This window comes from Salmo salar, chromosome 11 (assembly GCF_965601325.2).
Source record: "Salmo salar chromosome 11, fSalSal1, whole genome shotgun sequence".
Taxonomy (NCBI): Eukaryota; Metazoa; Chordata; class Actinopteri; order Salmoniformes; family Salmonidae; genus Salmo; species Salmo salar.
The window spans coordinates 122,705,513-122,721,874 of NC_138301.1; the positions used below are offsets into that span (position 1 = coordinate 122,705,513).

At 49.6% G+C, this 16,362-nt stretch overlaps 1 protein-coding gene across 1 annotated transcript in view; it reads left to right on the plus strand.

The window, feature by feature from the left end:
* LOC106563928 (lysosomal proton-coupled steroid conjugate and bile acid symporter SLC46A3) overlaps window positions 1-9,728 on the plus strand; it is a 19,357-nt gene extending 9,629 nt beyond the window's left edge. The window contains exons 4-5 of the mRNA XM_082958337.1: window positions 4,080-4,236; window positions 8,061-9,728. Coding sequence (XP_082814463.1) covers window positions 4,080-4,236; window positions 8,061-8,178 — 275 coding nt within the window. The 3' untranslated portion in view covers window positions 8,179-9,728. The remainder of the gene's footprint in view (window positions 1-4,079; window positions 4,237-8,060) is intronic.
* The last annotated feature ends 6,634 nt before the right edge of the window (window positions 9,729-16,362 follow it).

The window sequence follows — 16,362 nt, forward strand, 5'->3', positions numbered from 1 at the left end:
GGCTACCTGCCGCCCCTCCACTCTAACCACTAGGTTACCTGCCGCCCCTCCACTCTAACCACTAGGCTACCTGCCTCCCCTCCACTCTAACCACTAGGCTACCTGCCGCCCCTCCGCTCTAACCACTAGGCTACCTGCCTCCCCTCCACTCTAACCACTAGGCTACCTGCCTCCCCTCCACTCTAACCACTAGGCTACCTGCCGCCCCTCCACTCTAACCACTAGGCTACCTGCCGCCCCTCCACTCTAACCACTAGGTTACCTGCCGCCCCTCCACTCTAACCACTAGGCTACCTGCCGCCCCTCCACTCTAACCACTAGACTACCTGCCTCCTCTAACCTCTAACCACTAGGCTACCTGCCGCCCCTCCACTCTAACCACTAGGCTACCTGCCTCCTCTACACTCTAACCACTAGGCTACCTGCCTCCCCTCCACTCTAACCACTAGGCTACCTGCCGCCCCTCCACTCTAACCACTAGGCTACCTGCCGCCCCTCCACTCTAACCACTAGGCTACCTGCCGCCCCTCCACTCTAACCACTAGGCTACCTGCCGCCCCTCCACTCTAACCACTAGGCTACCTGCCGCCCCTCCACTCTAACCACTAGGCTACCTGCCTCCCCTCCACTCTAACCACTAGGCTACCTGCCGCCCCTCCACTCTAACCACTAGGCTACCTGCCGCCCCTTCACTCTAACCACTAGGCCACCTGCCGCCCCTCCACTCTAACCACTAGGCTACCTGCCGCCCCTCCACTCTAACCACTAGGTTACCTGCCGCCCCTCCACTCTAACCACTAGGCTACCTGCCTCCCCTCCACTCTAACCACTAGGCTACCTGCCTCCTCTACACTCTAACCACTAGGCTACCTGCCTCCTCTACACTCTAACCACTAGGCTACCTGCCGCCCCTCCACTCTAACCACTAGGCTACCTGCCTCCTCTACACTCTAACCACTAGGCTACCTGCCTCCCCTCCACTCTAACCACTAGGCTACCTGCCGCCCCTCCACTCTAACCACTAGGCTACCTGCCGCCCCTCCACTATAACCACTAGGCTACCTGCCGCCCCTCCACTTTAAACACTAGGCTACCTGCCGCCCCTCCACTCTAACCACTAGGCTACCTGCCGCCCCTCCACTCTAACCACTAGGCTACCTGCCTCCCCTCCACTCTAACCACTAGGCTACCTGCCGCCCCTCCACTCTAACCACTAGGCTACCTGCCGCCCCTCCACTCTAACCACTAGGCTACCTGCCTCCTCTAACCTCTAACCACTAGGCTACCTGCCGCCCCTCCACTCTAACCACTAGGCTACCTGCCTCCTCTACACTCTAACCACTAGGCTACCTGCCTCCCCTCCACTCTAACCACTAGGCTACCTGCCGCCCCTCCACTCTAACCACTAGGCTACCTGCCGCCCCTCCACTCTAACCACTAGGCTACCTGCCGCCCCTCCACTCTAACCACTAGACTACCTGCCTCCCCTCCGCTCTAACCACTAGGCTACCTGCCTCCCCTCCACTCTAACCACTAGGCTACCTGCCTCCCCTCCACTCTAACCACTAGGCTAGCTGCCTCCCCTCCACTCTAACCACTAGGCTACCTGCCTCCCCTCCACTCTAACCACTAGGCTACCTGCCTTCCCTCCACTCTAACCACTAGGCTACCTGCCGCCCCTCCACTCTAACCACTAGGCTACCTGCCTCCCCTCCACTCTAACCACTAGGCTACCTGCCTCCCCTCCACTCTAACCACTAGGCTACCTGCCTTCCCTCCACTCTAACCACTAGGCTACCTGCCGCCCCTCCACTCTAACCACTAGGCTACCTGCCGCCCCTCCACTCTAACCACTAGGCTACCTGCCGTCCCTCCACTCTAACCACTAGGCTACCTGCCGCCCCTCCACTCTAACCACTAGGCTACCTGCCGCCCCTCCACTCTAACCACTAGGCTACCTGCCGCCCCTCCACTCTAACCACTAGGCTACCTGCCGCCCCTCCACTCTAACCACTAGGCTACCTGCCGCCCCTCCACTCTAACCACTAGGCTACCTGCCGCCCCTCCACTCTAACCACTAGGCTACCTGCCGCCCCTCCACTCTAACCACTAGGCTACCTGCCGCCCCTCCACTTTAAACACTAGGCTACCTGCCGCCCCTCCACTCTAACCACTAGGCTACCTGCCGCCCCTCCACTCTAACCACTAGGCTACCTGCCTCCCCTCCACTCTAACCACTAGGCTACCTGCCGCCCCTCCACTCTAACCACTAGGCTACCTGCCGCCCCTTCACTCTAACCACTAGGCAACCTGCCGCCCCTCCACTCTAACCACTAGGCTACCTGCCGCCCCTCCACTCTAACCACTAGGTTACCTGCCGCCCCTCCACTCTAACCACTAGGCTACCTGCCTCCCCTCCACTCTAACCACTAGGCTACCTGCCGCCCCTCCGCTCTAACCACTAGGCTACCTGCCTCCCCTCCACTCTAACCACTAGGCTACCTGCCTCCCCTCCACTCTAACCACTAGGCTACCTGCTGCCCCTCCACTCTAACCACTAGGCTACCTGCCGCCACTCCACTCTAACCACTAGGTTACCTGCCGCCCCTCCACTCTAACCACTAGGCTACCTGCCGCCCCTCCACTCTAACCACTAGGCTACCTGCCTCCTCTAACCTCTAACCACTAGGCTACCTGCCGCCCCTCCACTCTAACCACTAGGCTACCTGCCTCCTCTACACTCTAACCACTAGGCTACCTGCCTCCCCTCCACTCTAACCACTAGGCTACCTGCCGCCCCTCCACTCTAACCACTAGGCTACCTGCCGCCCCTCCACTCTAACCACTAGGCTACCTGCCGCCCCTTCACTCTAACCACTAGGCCACCTGCCGCCCCTCCACTCTAACCACTAGGCTACCTGCCGCCCCTCCACTCTAACCACTAGGTTACCTGCCGCCCCTCCACTCTAACCACTAGGCTACCTGCCTCCCCTCCACTCTAACCACTAGGCTACCTGCCGCCCCTCCGCTCTAACCACTAGGCTACCTGCCTCCCCTCCACTCTAACCACTAGGCTACCTGCCTCCCCTCCACTCTAACCACTAGGCTACCTGCCGCCCCTCCACTCTAACCACTAGGCTACCTGCCGCCCCTCCACTCTAACCACTAGGTTACCTGCCGCCCCTCCACTCTAACCACTAGGCTACCTGCCGCCCCTCCACTCTAACCACTAGGCTACCTGCCGCCTCTACACTCTAACCACTAGGGTACCTGCCGCCCCTCTACTCTAACCACTAGGTTACCTGCCGCCCCTCCACTCTAACCACTAGGCTACCTGCCGCCCCTCCACTCTAACCACTAGGTTACCCACCGCCACTCCACTCTAACCACTAGGCTACCCGCCGCCCCTCCACTCTAACCACTAGGCTACCTGCCGCCCCTCCACTCTAACCACTAGGTTACCTGCCGCCCCTCCACTCTAACCACTAGGCTACCTGCCGCCCCTCCACTCTAACCACTAGACTACCTGCCTCCCCTCCGCTCTAACCACTAGGCTACCTGCCTCCCCTCCACTCTAACCACTAGGCTACCTGCCTCCCCTCCACTCTAACCACTAGGCTAGCTGCCTCCCCTCCACTCTAACCACTAGGCTACCTGCCTCCCCTCCACTCTAACCACTAGGCTACCTGCCTTCCCTCCACTCTAACCACTAGGCTACCTGCCGCCCCTCCACTCTAACCACTAGGCTACCTGCCTCCCCTCCACTCTAACCACTAGGCTACCTGCCTCCCCTCCACTCTAACCACTAGGCTACCTGCCTTCCCTCCACTCTAACCACTAGGCTACCTGCCGCCCCTCCACTCTAACCACTAGGCTACCTGCCGCCCCTCCACTCTAACCACTAGGCTACCTGCCGTCCCTCCACTCTAACCACTAGGCTACCTGCCGCCCCTCCACTCTAACCACTAGGCTACCTGCCGCCCCTCCACTCTAACCACTAGGCTACCTGCCGCCCCTCCACTCTAACCACTAGGTTAGCTGCCTGTAAACTCCAGAACTGTGTCCTGTCCTGTCGCCAGGTGCAGTGTTTGCCTGTGTAGCGTTCGTGGAGATGCTGAGTATTGGTGTTGGGATCACCGTGTTCAGCAGTACCTACGCCTCCACTGTCTCCTGGTTCCCTGGATTCAGCTTCCTGCTGGCTTCAGCCATCGCACTCATACCGGCTGTTCTGATTGGGTGAGTCAGTCAACACAACCATTCTGATTGGATGGGTGAGTCCTCACAACCTTTCTGATTGGTCTAAGTCAGTCAACATAACCATACTGAATGGGTGGGTCAGTCAACATACCCATTCTGATTGGCCAAGTCAGTCAACACAACCATTCTGATTGGGTGGGTCAGTCAACATACCCATTCTGATTGGCCAAGTCAGAAAACATAAACATTCTGATTGGATGGGTCAGTCAATGCAACCATTCTTATTGGATGGGTCAGTCAACAAAATAATGGGTCAGGGATCAAAATAAATCAAAGTTAAATCAAATTGTATTGGTCGCTGTACACGTATTTTGCAGATGTAGCGAAATGCTTATGTTTCTAGCTCCAACAGTGCAGTAACACCTAACAATATAAAACAATACACACGAGTCCCAAAAAATGTAAAGAAAGAGAAGTTAAGAAATATAGAAATATTACAATGAGCAATGTCAGAGTCAGAAATATAAATAAACCCGCTGGAGTCGATGTCCGAAGCCCCCCTGGAGTCGATGTCCGAAGCCCCCCTGGAGTCGATGTCCGAAGCCCCCCTGGAGTCGATGTCCGAAGCCCCCCTGGAGTCGATGTCCGAAGCCCCCCTGGAGTCGATGTCCGAAGCCCCCCTGGAGTCGATGTCCGAAGCTCTACATTCTCCGTTTTGCTCTACGACCCCCCCTGTCCCCGTCCCCCCCCAAAGAAGACTCGTCTGAAGGTCCCCCCAGGAACCAGTTGAAAAAAATGAATGGTATATGGACAGTGTTCAGTGCCAATAATAAGGGGTTAAATTTCATGTAGTTTATCTGTTATTCAATGCATTTGTATGGGCTAATAACTTAGACTGGGCTTAGACTGGGCTTAGACTGGGCATAGACTGGGCATAGACTGGGCTTAGACAGGGCTTAGACAGGGCTTAGACAGGGCTTAGACTGGGCTTAGACTGGGCTTAGACTGGGCTCAGACTGGGCTCAGACTGGGCTCAGACTGGGCTCAGACTGGGCTCAGACAGGGCTCAGACTGGGCTTAGACTGGGCTTAGACTGGGCTTAGACTGGGCTTAGACTGGGCTTAGACTGTCATGGGTTTTGTATGTACTATGTGATAGTGTGTATAGATATTATGGACAGTTTCTGAATAGAAAATATGTGTACAAGGTAGTTTAACAAGATTAACCTGGACTGCAATACAGATGATACATATGAAGTGAGGAATACAGTAGGTAAACATTATTAAAGTGACCAGTGATTCCATATCTATGTACAGTACATACATACATAGGGCAGCAGCCTCTAAGGTGCAGGGTAGAGTACCGGGTGGTAGCCAGCTAGTGACAGTAACTAAGGTTCAGGGCAGGGTACTGGGTGGAGGCTGGCTAGTAACAGTAACTAAGGTTCAGGGCAGGGTACTGGGTGGAGGCTGGCTAGTAACAGTAACTAAGGTTCAGGGCAGGGTACTGGGTGGAGGCTGGCTAGTAACAGTAACTAAGGTTCAGGGTACTGGGTGGAGGCTGGCTAGTAACAGTAACTAAGGTTCAGGGCAGGGTACTGGGCGGAGGCTGGCTAGTAACAGTGACTAAGGTTCAGGGCAGGGTACTGGGTGGAGGCTGGCTAGTAACAGTAACTAAGGTTCAGGGCAGGGTACTGGGTGGAGGCTGGCTAGTAACAGTAACTAAGGTTCAGGGCAGGGTACTGGGTGGAGGCTGGCTAGTAACAGTAACTAAGGTTCAGGGCAGGGTACTGGGTGGAGGCTGGCTAGTAACAGTAACTAAGGTTCAGGGTAGGGTACTGGGTGGAGGCTGGAGGCTGGCTAGTAACAGTAACTAAGGTTCAGGGCAGGGTACTGGGTGGAGCCTAGTAACAGTAACTAAGGTTCAGGGCAGGGTACTGGGTGGAGGCTGGCTAGTAACAGTAACTAAGGTTCAGGGCAGGGTACTGGGTGGAGGCTGGCTAGTAACAGTAACTAAGGTTCAGGGCAGGGTACTGGGTGGAGGCTGGCTAGTAACAGTAACTAAGGTTCAGGGCAGGATACTGGTGGAGGCTAGTAACAGTAACTAAGGTTCAGGGCAGGGTACTGGGTGGAGGCTGGCTAGTAACAGTAACTAAGGTTCAGGGTACTGGGTGGAGGCTGGCTAGTAACAGTAACTAAGGTTCAGGGTACTGGGTGGAGGCTGGCTAGTAACAGTAACTAAGGTTCAGGGCAGGGTACTGGGTGGAGGCTGGCTAGTAACAGTAACTAAGGTTCAGGGTACTGGGTGGAGGCCGGCTAGTAACAGTAACTAAGGTTCAGGGCAGGGTACTGAGTGGAGGCTGGCTAGTAACAGTAACTAAGGTTCAGGGCAGGGTACTGGGTGGAGGCTGGCTAGTAACAGTGACTAAGGTTCAGGGCAGGGTACTGGGTGGTAGCCGGCTAGTAACACTAACTAAGGTTCAGGGCAGGGTACTGGGTGGAGGCTGGCTAGTAACAGTAACTAAGGTTCAGGGCAGGGTACTGGGTGGAGGCTGGCTAGTAACAGTAACTAAGGTTCAGGGCAGGGTACTGGGTGGAGGCTGGCTAGTAACAGTGACTAAGTTTCAGGGCAGGGTACTGGGTGGAGGCTGGCTAGTAACAGTAACTAAGGTTCAGGGCAGGGTACTGGGTGGAGGCTGGCTAGTAACAGTAACTAAGGTTCAGGGCAGGGTACTGGGTGGAGGCTGGCTAGTAACAGTAACTAAGGTTCAGGGCAGGGTACAGGGTGGAGGCTGGCTAGTAACAGTAACTAAGGTTCAGGGTAGGGTACTGGGTGGAGGCTGGAGGCTGGCTAGTAACAGTAACTAAGGTTCAGGGCAGGGTACTGGGTGGAGGCTGGCTAGTAACAGTAACTAAGGTTCAGGGCAGGGTACTGGGTGGAGGCTGGCTAGTAACAGTAACTAAGGTTCAGGGCAGGGTACTGGGTGGAGGCTGGCTAGTAACAGTAACTAAGGTTCAGGGCAGGATACTGGTGGAGGCTAGTAACAGTAACTAAGGTTCAGGGCAGGGTACTGGGTGGAGGCTGGCTAGTAACAGTAACTAAGGTTCAGGGTACTGGGTGGAGGCTGGCTAGTAACAGTAACTAAGGTTCAGGGTACTGGGTGGAGGCTGGCTAGTAACAGTAACTAAGGTTCAGGGTACTGGGTGGAGGCCGGCTAGTAACAGTAACTAAGGTTCAGGGCAGGGTACTGGGTGGAGGCTGGCTAGTAACAGTAACTAAGGTTCAGGGTACTGGGTGGAGGCTGGCTAGTAACAGTAACTAAGGTTCAGGGTACTGGGTGGAGGCTGGCTAGTAACAGTAACTAAGGTTCAGGGTACTGGGTGGAGGCCGGCTAGTAACAGTAACTAAGGTTCAGGGCAGGGTACTGAGTGGAGGCTGGCTAGTAACAGTAACTAAGGTTCAGGGCAGGGTACTGGGTGGAGGCTGGCTAGTAACAGTGACTAAGGTTCAGGGCAGGGTACTGGGTGGTAGCCGGCTAGTAACAGTCTCTAAGGTTCAGGGCAGGGTACTGGGTGGAGGCTAGTAACAGTAACTAAGGTTCAGGGCAGGGTACTGGGTGGAGGCTGGCTAGTAACAGTAACTAAGGTTACTGTCTGTCTGTCTGTCTGTCTGTCTGTCTGTCTGTCTGTCTGTCTGTCTGTCTGTCTGTCTGTCTGTCTGTCTGTCTGTCTGTCTGTCTGTCTCCAGGGTGGTAATGTGTCTGTCTGTCTCCAGGGTGGTAATGTGTCTGTCTGTCTGTCTCCAGGGTGGTAATGTGTCTGTCTGTCTCCAGGGTGGTAATGTGTCTGTCTGTCTGTCTCCAGGGTGGTAATGTGTCTGCGTCTGGACAAGGATGAAGAGGCCAGTCGACTAACAGCTGATGATGACGAGGAAGAGGAGGAGACAGAGAGCTGTGGACAGTCACTACAGCTACCACACTGAGCTACCACACTACAGCTACCACACTGAGCTACCACACTGAGCTACCACACTGAGCTACCACACTACAGCTACCACACTACAGCTACCACACTGAGCTACCACACTACAGCTACCACACTGAGCTACCACACTGAGCTACCACACTACAGCTACCACACTACAGCTACCACACTGAGCTACCACACTACAGCTACCACACTGAGCTACCACACTGAGCTACCACACTGAGCTACCACACTACAGCTACCACACTACAGCTACCACACTGAGCTACCACACTGAGCTACCACACTGCAGCTACCACACTACAGCTACCACACTGAGCTACCACACTGAGCTACCACACTATAGCTACCACACTGAGCTACCGCACTACAGCTACCGCACTACAGCTACCACACTGAGCTACCGCATTACAGCTACCGCACTACAGCTACCACACTGAGCTACCACACTGAGCTACCACACTGAGCTACCACACTACAGCTACCACACTGAGCTACCACACTACAGCTACCACACTGAGCTACCACACTACAGCTACCACACTGAGCTACCACACTACAGCTACCACACTGAGCTACCACACTACAGCTACCACACTGAGCTACCACACTGAGCTACCACACTGAGCTACCACACTGAGCTACCACACTACAGCTACCACACTGAGCTACCACACTGAGCTACCACACTACAGCTACCACACTGAGCTACCACACTGAGCTACCACACTATAGCTACCACACTGAGCTACCGCACTACAGCTACCGCACTACAGCTACCACACTGAGCTACCACACTACAGCTACCGCACTACAGCTACCACACTGAGCTACCACACTGAGCTACCACACTGAGCTACCACACTACAGCTACCACACTGAGCTACCACACTACAGCTACCGCACTACAGCTACCACACTACAGCTACCACACTACAGCTACCACACTGAGCTACCACACTGAGCTACCACACTGAGCTACCGCACTACAGCTACCGCACTACAGCTACCACACTGAGCTACCGCACTACAGCTACCGCACTACAGCTACCACACTGAGCTACCACACTGAGCTACCACACTACAGCTACCACACTGAGCTACCACACTGAGCTACCACACTACAGCTACCACACTGAGCTACCACACTGAGCTACCACACTGAACTACCACACTACAGCTACCACACTGAGCTACCACACTACAGCTACCACACTATAGCTACCGCACTGAGCTACCGCACTGAGCTACCGCACTACAGCTACCACACTGAGCTACCACACTACAGCTACCACACTGTGTGAGCTGACCCTTTTGTAGCTTAATGATTGATGACATAAAAAAACACTCATCTGATTGGTCAACCCAGCGTGAAAGTGAATAAAAACCCTTCTGTAAAATATGAATGCATGAATAACTGTAATAATAACCCTTCTGTAAAATATGAATGCATGAATAACTGTCAATCTCTTTTGACTAAAATGTCAGCTAAATATTATATATTGTAGAATTGTAAAACAATACAGAATAATTGAGTAAACAACACTCAGTGGAATTGGACTTTTTCCACCATACAAAAGGGATAGTTCACCCAAATTACACAATTTAACCTTTTATTTAACTAGGCAAGTCAGTTAAGAACAAATTCTTATTTTCAATGACGGCCTACCCGGGGAACAGTGGGTTATAACTGCCTTGTTCATGGGGGGGGGGGGGGGGGGGGGGGGGGGGGGGGGGTAACAACTCGCATACAACAGAAATAGAACAACCAAATCACCTAGGGATCCGATAAGAACATTTCAACAAAACAGAATCGCTGATACGAATCATGACCCGCTATAAACAAATGAAGACAACACTATAGCCTCCATTATAATAATATAAAATCCTCCATATTTAATTTAATGGTTTTTTTGTTGTTGTTCTATTTGATCCTTTCACTTTCTCTTTTCTGAACTTCTAATGTGATTGGGGAAAGTCCTCGTGACAGTGATCGAACGAGCAGCTGCTCACCGATTTGATGACTCTAACTCAGTTCCACCTCCGAGTATACCAAAACATCTGATATACAGACGTCTGCTATCGACGGTTAACACTTGATCTGATTGAGTGTACACTTAACTTTTTTTTTTTTTTATAGCTAGCTAGCTTTTTATTGAGCTCTCATTTACACTGTCTACTTTTATCCACCAGCATTGAATTTGTTGCAGTTGTCCTTCAGCTTCCGGTGCATTGACACAGCTGGTGATGACATTAAACATAAATTACATTTGGCAAAACGTAAATAACTTGCGGAAAATGTTACTTTAAAATTAAAAAAAAAAATATGCAATTCCGTGGTGTGTTATCTGACAAAGGTATTAATGTGAGTTTCTGTGCTTCTGCCTCCCCGCTCGTTGTTTTCACCATATCAATTGCGGCCGGTAATATCAACGTGTCTGCAATAGTGTGTGGTTTCATAGCGTAGCGGGCCTAGCCATTCACCGTGGGAATGATTCAATAGTGTGTGGTTTCATAGCGTAGCGGGCCTAGCCATTCACCGTGGGAATGATTCAACAGTGTGTGGTTTCATAGCGTAGCGGGCCTAGCCATTCACCGTGGGAATGATTCAACAGTGTGTGGTTTCATAGCGTAGCGGGCCTAGCCATTCACCGCGGGAATGATTCTAGTGCAACGGTCAAGTGCGGCCTTTTTACACAATCTACCGGCGTTCTCTTGTTGAAATGTTTCTTTTAGATTTTAATCATTTTAATTTAGATTTTTAAGGTTAACCACATTAAATGATTTTGAGAGATAATCATGAAACATTTTTTTAACAGGATTTTGGAAAATGTCCTGCAACTCCATTTTCATATCAGGCGACCCCTAGTTTGGGAACCGCTGGGTTTGGGATAGGGGAAGGGTTAGGAGTTACGTTAAGGTTAAGGTTAGGGGAAGGGTTAGCTATAAGGGTTAAGGGTTAAGGTAAGGGGAAGGGTTAGCTATAAGGGTTAAGGTTAGGGGAAGGGTTAGCTATAAGGGTTAAGGTTAGGGTTAGGGTTAGCTATAAGGGTTAAGGTTAGGGTTAGGGGAAGGGTTAGCTATAAGGGATAAGGTTAGGGTTAGGGGAAGGATAAGCTATAAGGGATAAAGTTAGGGGAAGGGTTAGCTATCAGGGTTTATGGTTAGGGGTAGGGTTAGCTATAAGGGTTAAGGTTAAGGGAAGGGTTAGCTATAAGGGTTAAGGTTAGGGGAAGGGTTAGCTATAAGGGATAAGGTTAGGGAAGGGTTAGCTATAAGGGTTAAGGTTAAGGGAAGGGTTAGCTATAAGGGTTAAGGTTAGGGTTAGGGTTAGCTATAAGGGTTAAGGTTAGGGTTAGGGTTAGCTATAAGGGTTAAGGTTAGGGGAAGGGTTAGCTATAAGGGTTAAGGTTAGGGGAAGGGTTAGCTATAAGGGTTAAGGTTAGGGGAAGGGTTAGCTATAAGGGATAAGGTTAGGGGAAGGGTTAGCTATAAGGGTTAAGGTTAAGGGAAGGGTTAGCTATAAGGGTTAAGGTTAGGGTTAGGGTTAGCTATAAGGATTAAGGTTAGGGGAAGGGTTAGCTATAAGGGTTAAGGTTAGGGGAAGGGTTAGCTATAAGGGTTAAGGTTAGGGGAAGGGTTAGCTATAAGGGTTAAGGTTAGGGTTAGGGGAAGGGTTAGCTATAAGGGATAAGGTTAGGGGAAGGGGAAGGATAAGCTATAAGGGATAAAGTTAGGGGAAGGGTTAGCTATCAGGGTTTATGGTTAGGGGAAGGGTTAGCTATAAGGGTTAAGGTTAAGGGAAGGGTTAGCTATAAGGGTTCATGGTTAGGGGAAGGGTTAGCTATAAGGGTTAAGGTTAAGGTTAGGGGAAGGGTTAGCTATAAGGGTTAAGGTTAGGGGAAGGGTTAGCTATAAGGGTTAGGGTTAGGGGAAGGGTTAGCTATAATGGTTAAGGTTAGGGGAAGGGTTAGCTATAAGGGTTAAGGTTAGGGTTAGGGGAAGGGTTAGCTATAAGGGTTAAGGTTAGGGGAAGGGGAAGGGTTAGCTATAAGGGTTAAGGTTAGGGGAAGGGTTAGCTATAAGGGTTAGGGTTAGGGGAAGGGTTAGCTATAATGGTTAATGTTAGGGTTAGGGTTAGCTATAAGGGTTAAGGTTAGGGTTAGGGTTAGCTATAAGGGTTAAGGTTAGGGGAAGGGTTAGCTATAAGGGTTAAGGTTAGGGGAAGGGTTAGCTATAAGGGTTAAGGTTAGGGTTAGGGTTAGCTATAAGGGTTAAGGTTAGGGTTAGGGTTAGCTATAAGGGTTAAGGTTAGGGTTAGGGTTAGCTATAAGGGATAAGGTTAGGGTTAGGGGAAGGGTTAGCTATAAGGGTTAAGGTTAGGGGAAGGGTTAGCTATAAGGGTTAAGGTTAGGGGAAGGGTTAGCTATAAGGGTTAAGGTTAGGGGAAGGGTTAGCTATAAGGGTTAAGGTTAGGGGAAGGGTTAGCTATAAGGGTTAAGGTTAGGGGAAGGGTTAGCTATAAGGGTTAAGGTTAGGGTTAGGGGAAGGGTTAGCTATAAGGGTTAAGGTTAGGGTTAGGGGAAGGATAAGCTATAAGGGATAAAGTTAGGGGAAGGGTTAGCTATCAGGGTTTATGGTTAGGGGTAGGGTTAGCTATAAGGGTTAAGGTTAAGGTTAGGGGAAGGGTTAGCTATAAGGGTTCATGGTTAGTGGTAGGGTTAGCTATAAGGGTTAAGGTTAAGGGAAGGGTTAGCTATAAGGGTTAAGGTTAGGGGAAGGGTTAGCTATAAGGGTTAAGGTTAGGGTTAGGGGAAAGGTTAGCTATAAGGGTTAAGGTTAGGGGAAGGGTTAGCTATAAGGGTTAAGGTTAGGGGAAGGGTTAGCTATAAGGGTTAAGGTTAGGGTTAGGGGAAGGGTTAGCTATAAGGGTTAAGGTTAGGGGAAGGGTTAGCTATAAGGGTTAAGGTTAGGGGAAGGGTTAGCTATAAGGGTTAAGGTTAGGGGAAGGGTTAGCTATAAGGGTTAAGGTTAGGGGAAGGGTTAGCTATAAGGGTTAAGGTTAAGGGAAGGGTTAGCTAACATGCTAAGTAGTTGCAAAGTAGCTTAAAATGTTGAAAAGTTGCTAATTAGCGAAAGCTGTTTGTGATGAGATTCAAACCCTTTGGGTTGTTAGACTTTCACATTGTGCCTTATGTAACCAAACATAACATATCATACTCATATAAGAGTCCCGGATTTAAGGTTTGCTATGTTACGTCTAGTCTATGAGACCAGGCTGGTGTGGATAACTATAATTAAATAGAGGGCTTAATTCAATCCGCATTGTGGATATTTAGCTTTTTAGCGTGAGTGAAATTTAAAGGCAATGTTCACGTTTTCGCTGAGACTGCAGTCACGTAATATTTCGTCTCAATCATAAATTATCTTTACATTTCTATGGCGGAATCTGTAACGCTTCGGCTTTAGATTGAATAGTCTAAAAACGCTAGCTACCTAACCATCCATGTTGAGGCTATGGGAATGCTAACAACGCTAACGTCGGCATCCTACTACATGAAAACAAACATTTACATATTTTTTAAATAATTTTCCTCAAAAGAGTATTAATATATCTTTCAGATTCTGTGCAGTTCATTTATTTTTTGACGAATGTAATTTATATTTATCAACTACTCATCCCTGGGTTTGCTGTGTGCCAACGGGCCAGAATGGACTGGAAGTTTGAAAACAACAGCATTCAATCAGGAAGTGAGTCAAGTTGGCAGGGCTACATAAGGTGAATTTACAACAAGGCAAATTATCATATGACATCTTGATCGTCATAGCAACAGCTGTCAGACAGTTGGCAGTTGGGGGAAAATGGCTGCCAGTCAGTTTATAGTTCAAGCGAACATGGAGGATTTTAAATTAAGATTTGTATTTGTATGTGTATTTGTATTTATTATGGATCCCCATTAGCTGCTGCCAGTCAGTTTATAGTTCAAGTGAACATGGTGGATTTTAAATGAAGATTTGTATTTGTATTTGCTGGACCCCAGCTACTCTTCTTGGGATCCAGCAAGATTAAGGCAGTTTATACAATTTTAAAAACATTACAATACATTCACGGATTTCACAACACACTGTGTGTGTGTGTGTGTGTGTGTGTGTGTGTGTGTGTGTGTGTGTGTGTGTATGCGTGTGTGTGTGTGTGTATGCGTGTGTGTGTGTGTGTATGCGTGTTTATGTGTATGCGTGTGTCTGTGCCAAAGTCTGTGTTGCTTCACAGTTCCCGCTGTATTTTTATCTGTTTTTTAAATGTAATTTTACTGCTTGCGACAGTTACTTGATGTGGAATATTGTTCCATGTAGTCATGTCTCTATGTAGTACTGTGCACCTCCCATAGTCTGTTCTGGACTTGGGGACTGTGAAGAGACCTCTGGTGGCATGTCTTGTGGGGTATGCATGGGTGTCTGAGCTGTGTGCCAGTAGTTTAGACAGACAGCTCGGTGCATTCAACATGTCAATACCTCTCATAAATAAAAGTAGTGATGAAGTCAATCTTTCCTCCACTTTCAGCCAGGAGAGATTGACTTGAATATCATTAATATTAGCTCTCTGTGTTCATCCAAGGGCCAGCCGTGCTGCCCTGTTCTGAGACAATTGCAATTTTCCTAAGTCCTTTTTTGTGGCACCTGACCACACGACTGAACAGTAGTCCAGGTGTGACAAAACTAGGGCCTGTAGGACCTGCTTTGTTGATAGTGCTGTTAAGAAGGCAGAGCAGTGCTTTATTATGGACAGACTTCTCCCCATCTTAGCTACTATTGTATCAATATGTTTTGACCATGACAGTTTACAATCCAGGGTAACTCCAAGCAGGTTAGTCACCTCAACTTGCTCAATTTCCACATAATTTATTACAAGTTTTAGTTGAGGTTTAGCGTTTAGTGAATGATATGTCCCAAATACAATGCTTTTAGATTCAGAAATATTTAGTACTCATTTATTCGTTGCCACCCATTCTGAAACTAACTGCAGCTCTTTGTTGATTGTTGCAGTCATTTCAGTTGCTGTAGTAGATGACGTGTATAGTGTTGAGTCATCAGCATACATAGACACTCTGGCTTTACTCAAAGCCAGTGGCATGTTGTTAGTAAAGATTGAAAAATGTAAGGAGCCTAGACAGCTGCCCTGGGGAATTCCTGATTCTACCTGGATTATGTTGGAGAGGCTTCCATTAAAGAACACCCTCTGTGTTCTGTTAGACAAGTAACTCTTTATCCACATTACAGCAGGGGGTGTAAAGCCATTACAGCAGGGGGTGTAAAGCCATAACACATACGTTTTTCCAGCGGCAGACTATGATCGATAATGTCAAAACAAGACAGATAGTTCACTCAGGCCGTTTACCATTGGAGGAAAATAAAAATCTATTACATTCATCTTTAAAGGGTGGTTCTTCCATAGACACCAATACGAAAGCAGCTGGATCTGGTCGACTTCATTCACTGACTTCCATTGAACCAGGAAAAAATGACGTCTCGCTTCCTCTTCCATCTCTGGTTCAGTGCACTCGGTCCAGAGACCTACACAGGATAATGGAGCCATAGAACCCCCCCCCCCCCCCCCCTCCCACTGAGCTATGCAGTCTACAATCCCCGTTCTGTTCTGAGCTATGCAGTCTACAATCCCCGTTCTGTTCTATGCAGTCTACAATCCCCGTTCTGTTCTATGCAGTCTACAATCCCCGTTCTGTTCTATGCAGTCTACAATCCCCGTTCTGTTCTATGCAGTCTACAATCCCCGTTCTGTTCTATGCAGTCTACAATCCCCGTTCTGTTCTATGTAGTCTACAATCCCCGTTCTGTTCTATGTAGTCTACAATCCCCGTTCTGTTCTATGTAGTCTACAATCCCCGTTCTGTTCTATGCAGTCTACAATCCCCGTTCTGTTCTATGCAGTCTACAATCCCCGTTCTGTTCTATGCAGTCTACAATCCCTGTTCTGTTCTCAACTACACAGTCTACAATCCCCGTTCTGTTCTGAGCTATGCAGTCTACAATCCCCGTTCTGTTCTATGCAATCTACAATCCCCGTTCTGTTCTATGCAGTCTACAATCCCCGTTCTGTTCTATGCAGTCTACAATCCCCGTTCTGTTCTGAGCTATGCAGTCTACAATCCCCGTTCTGTTC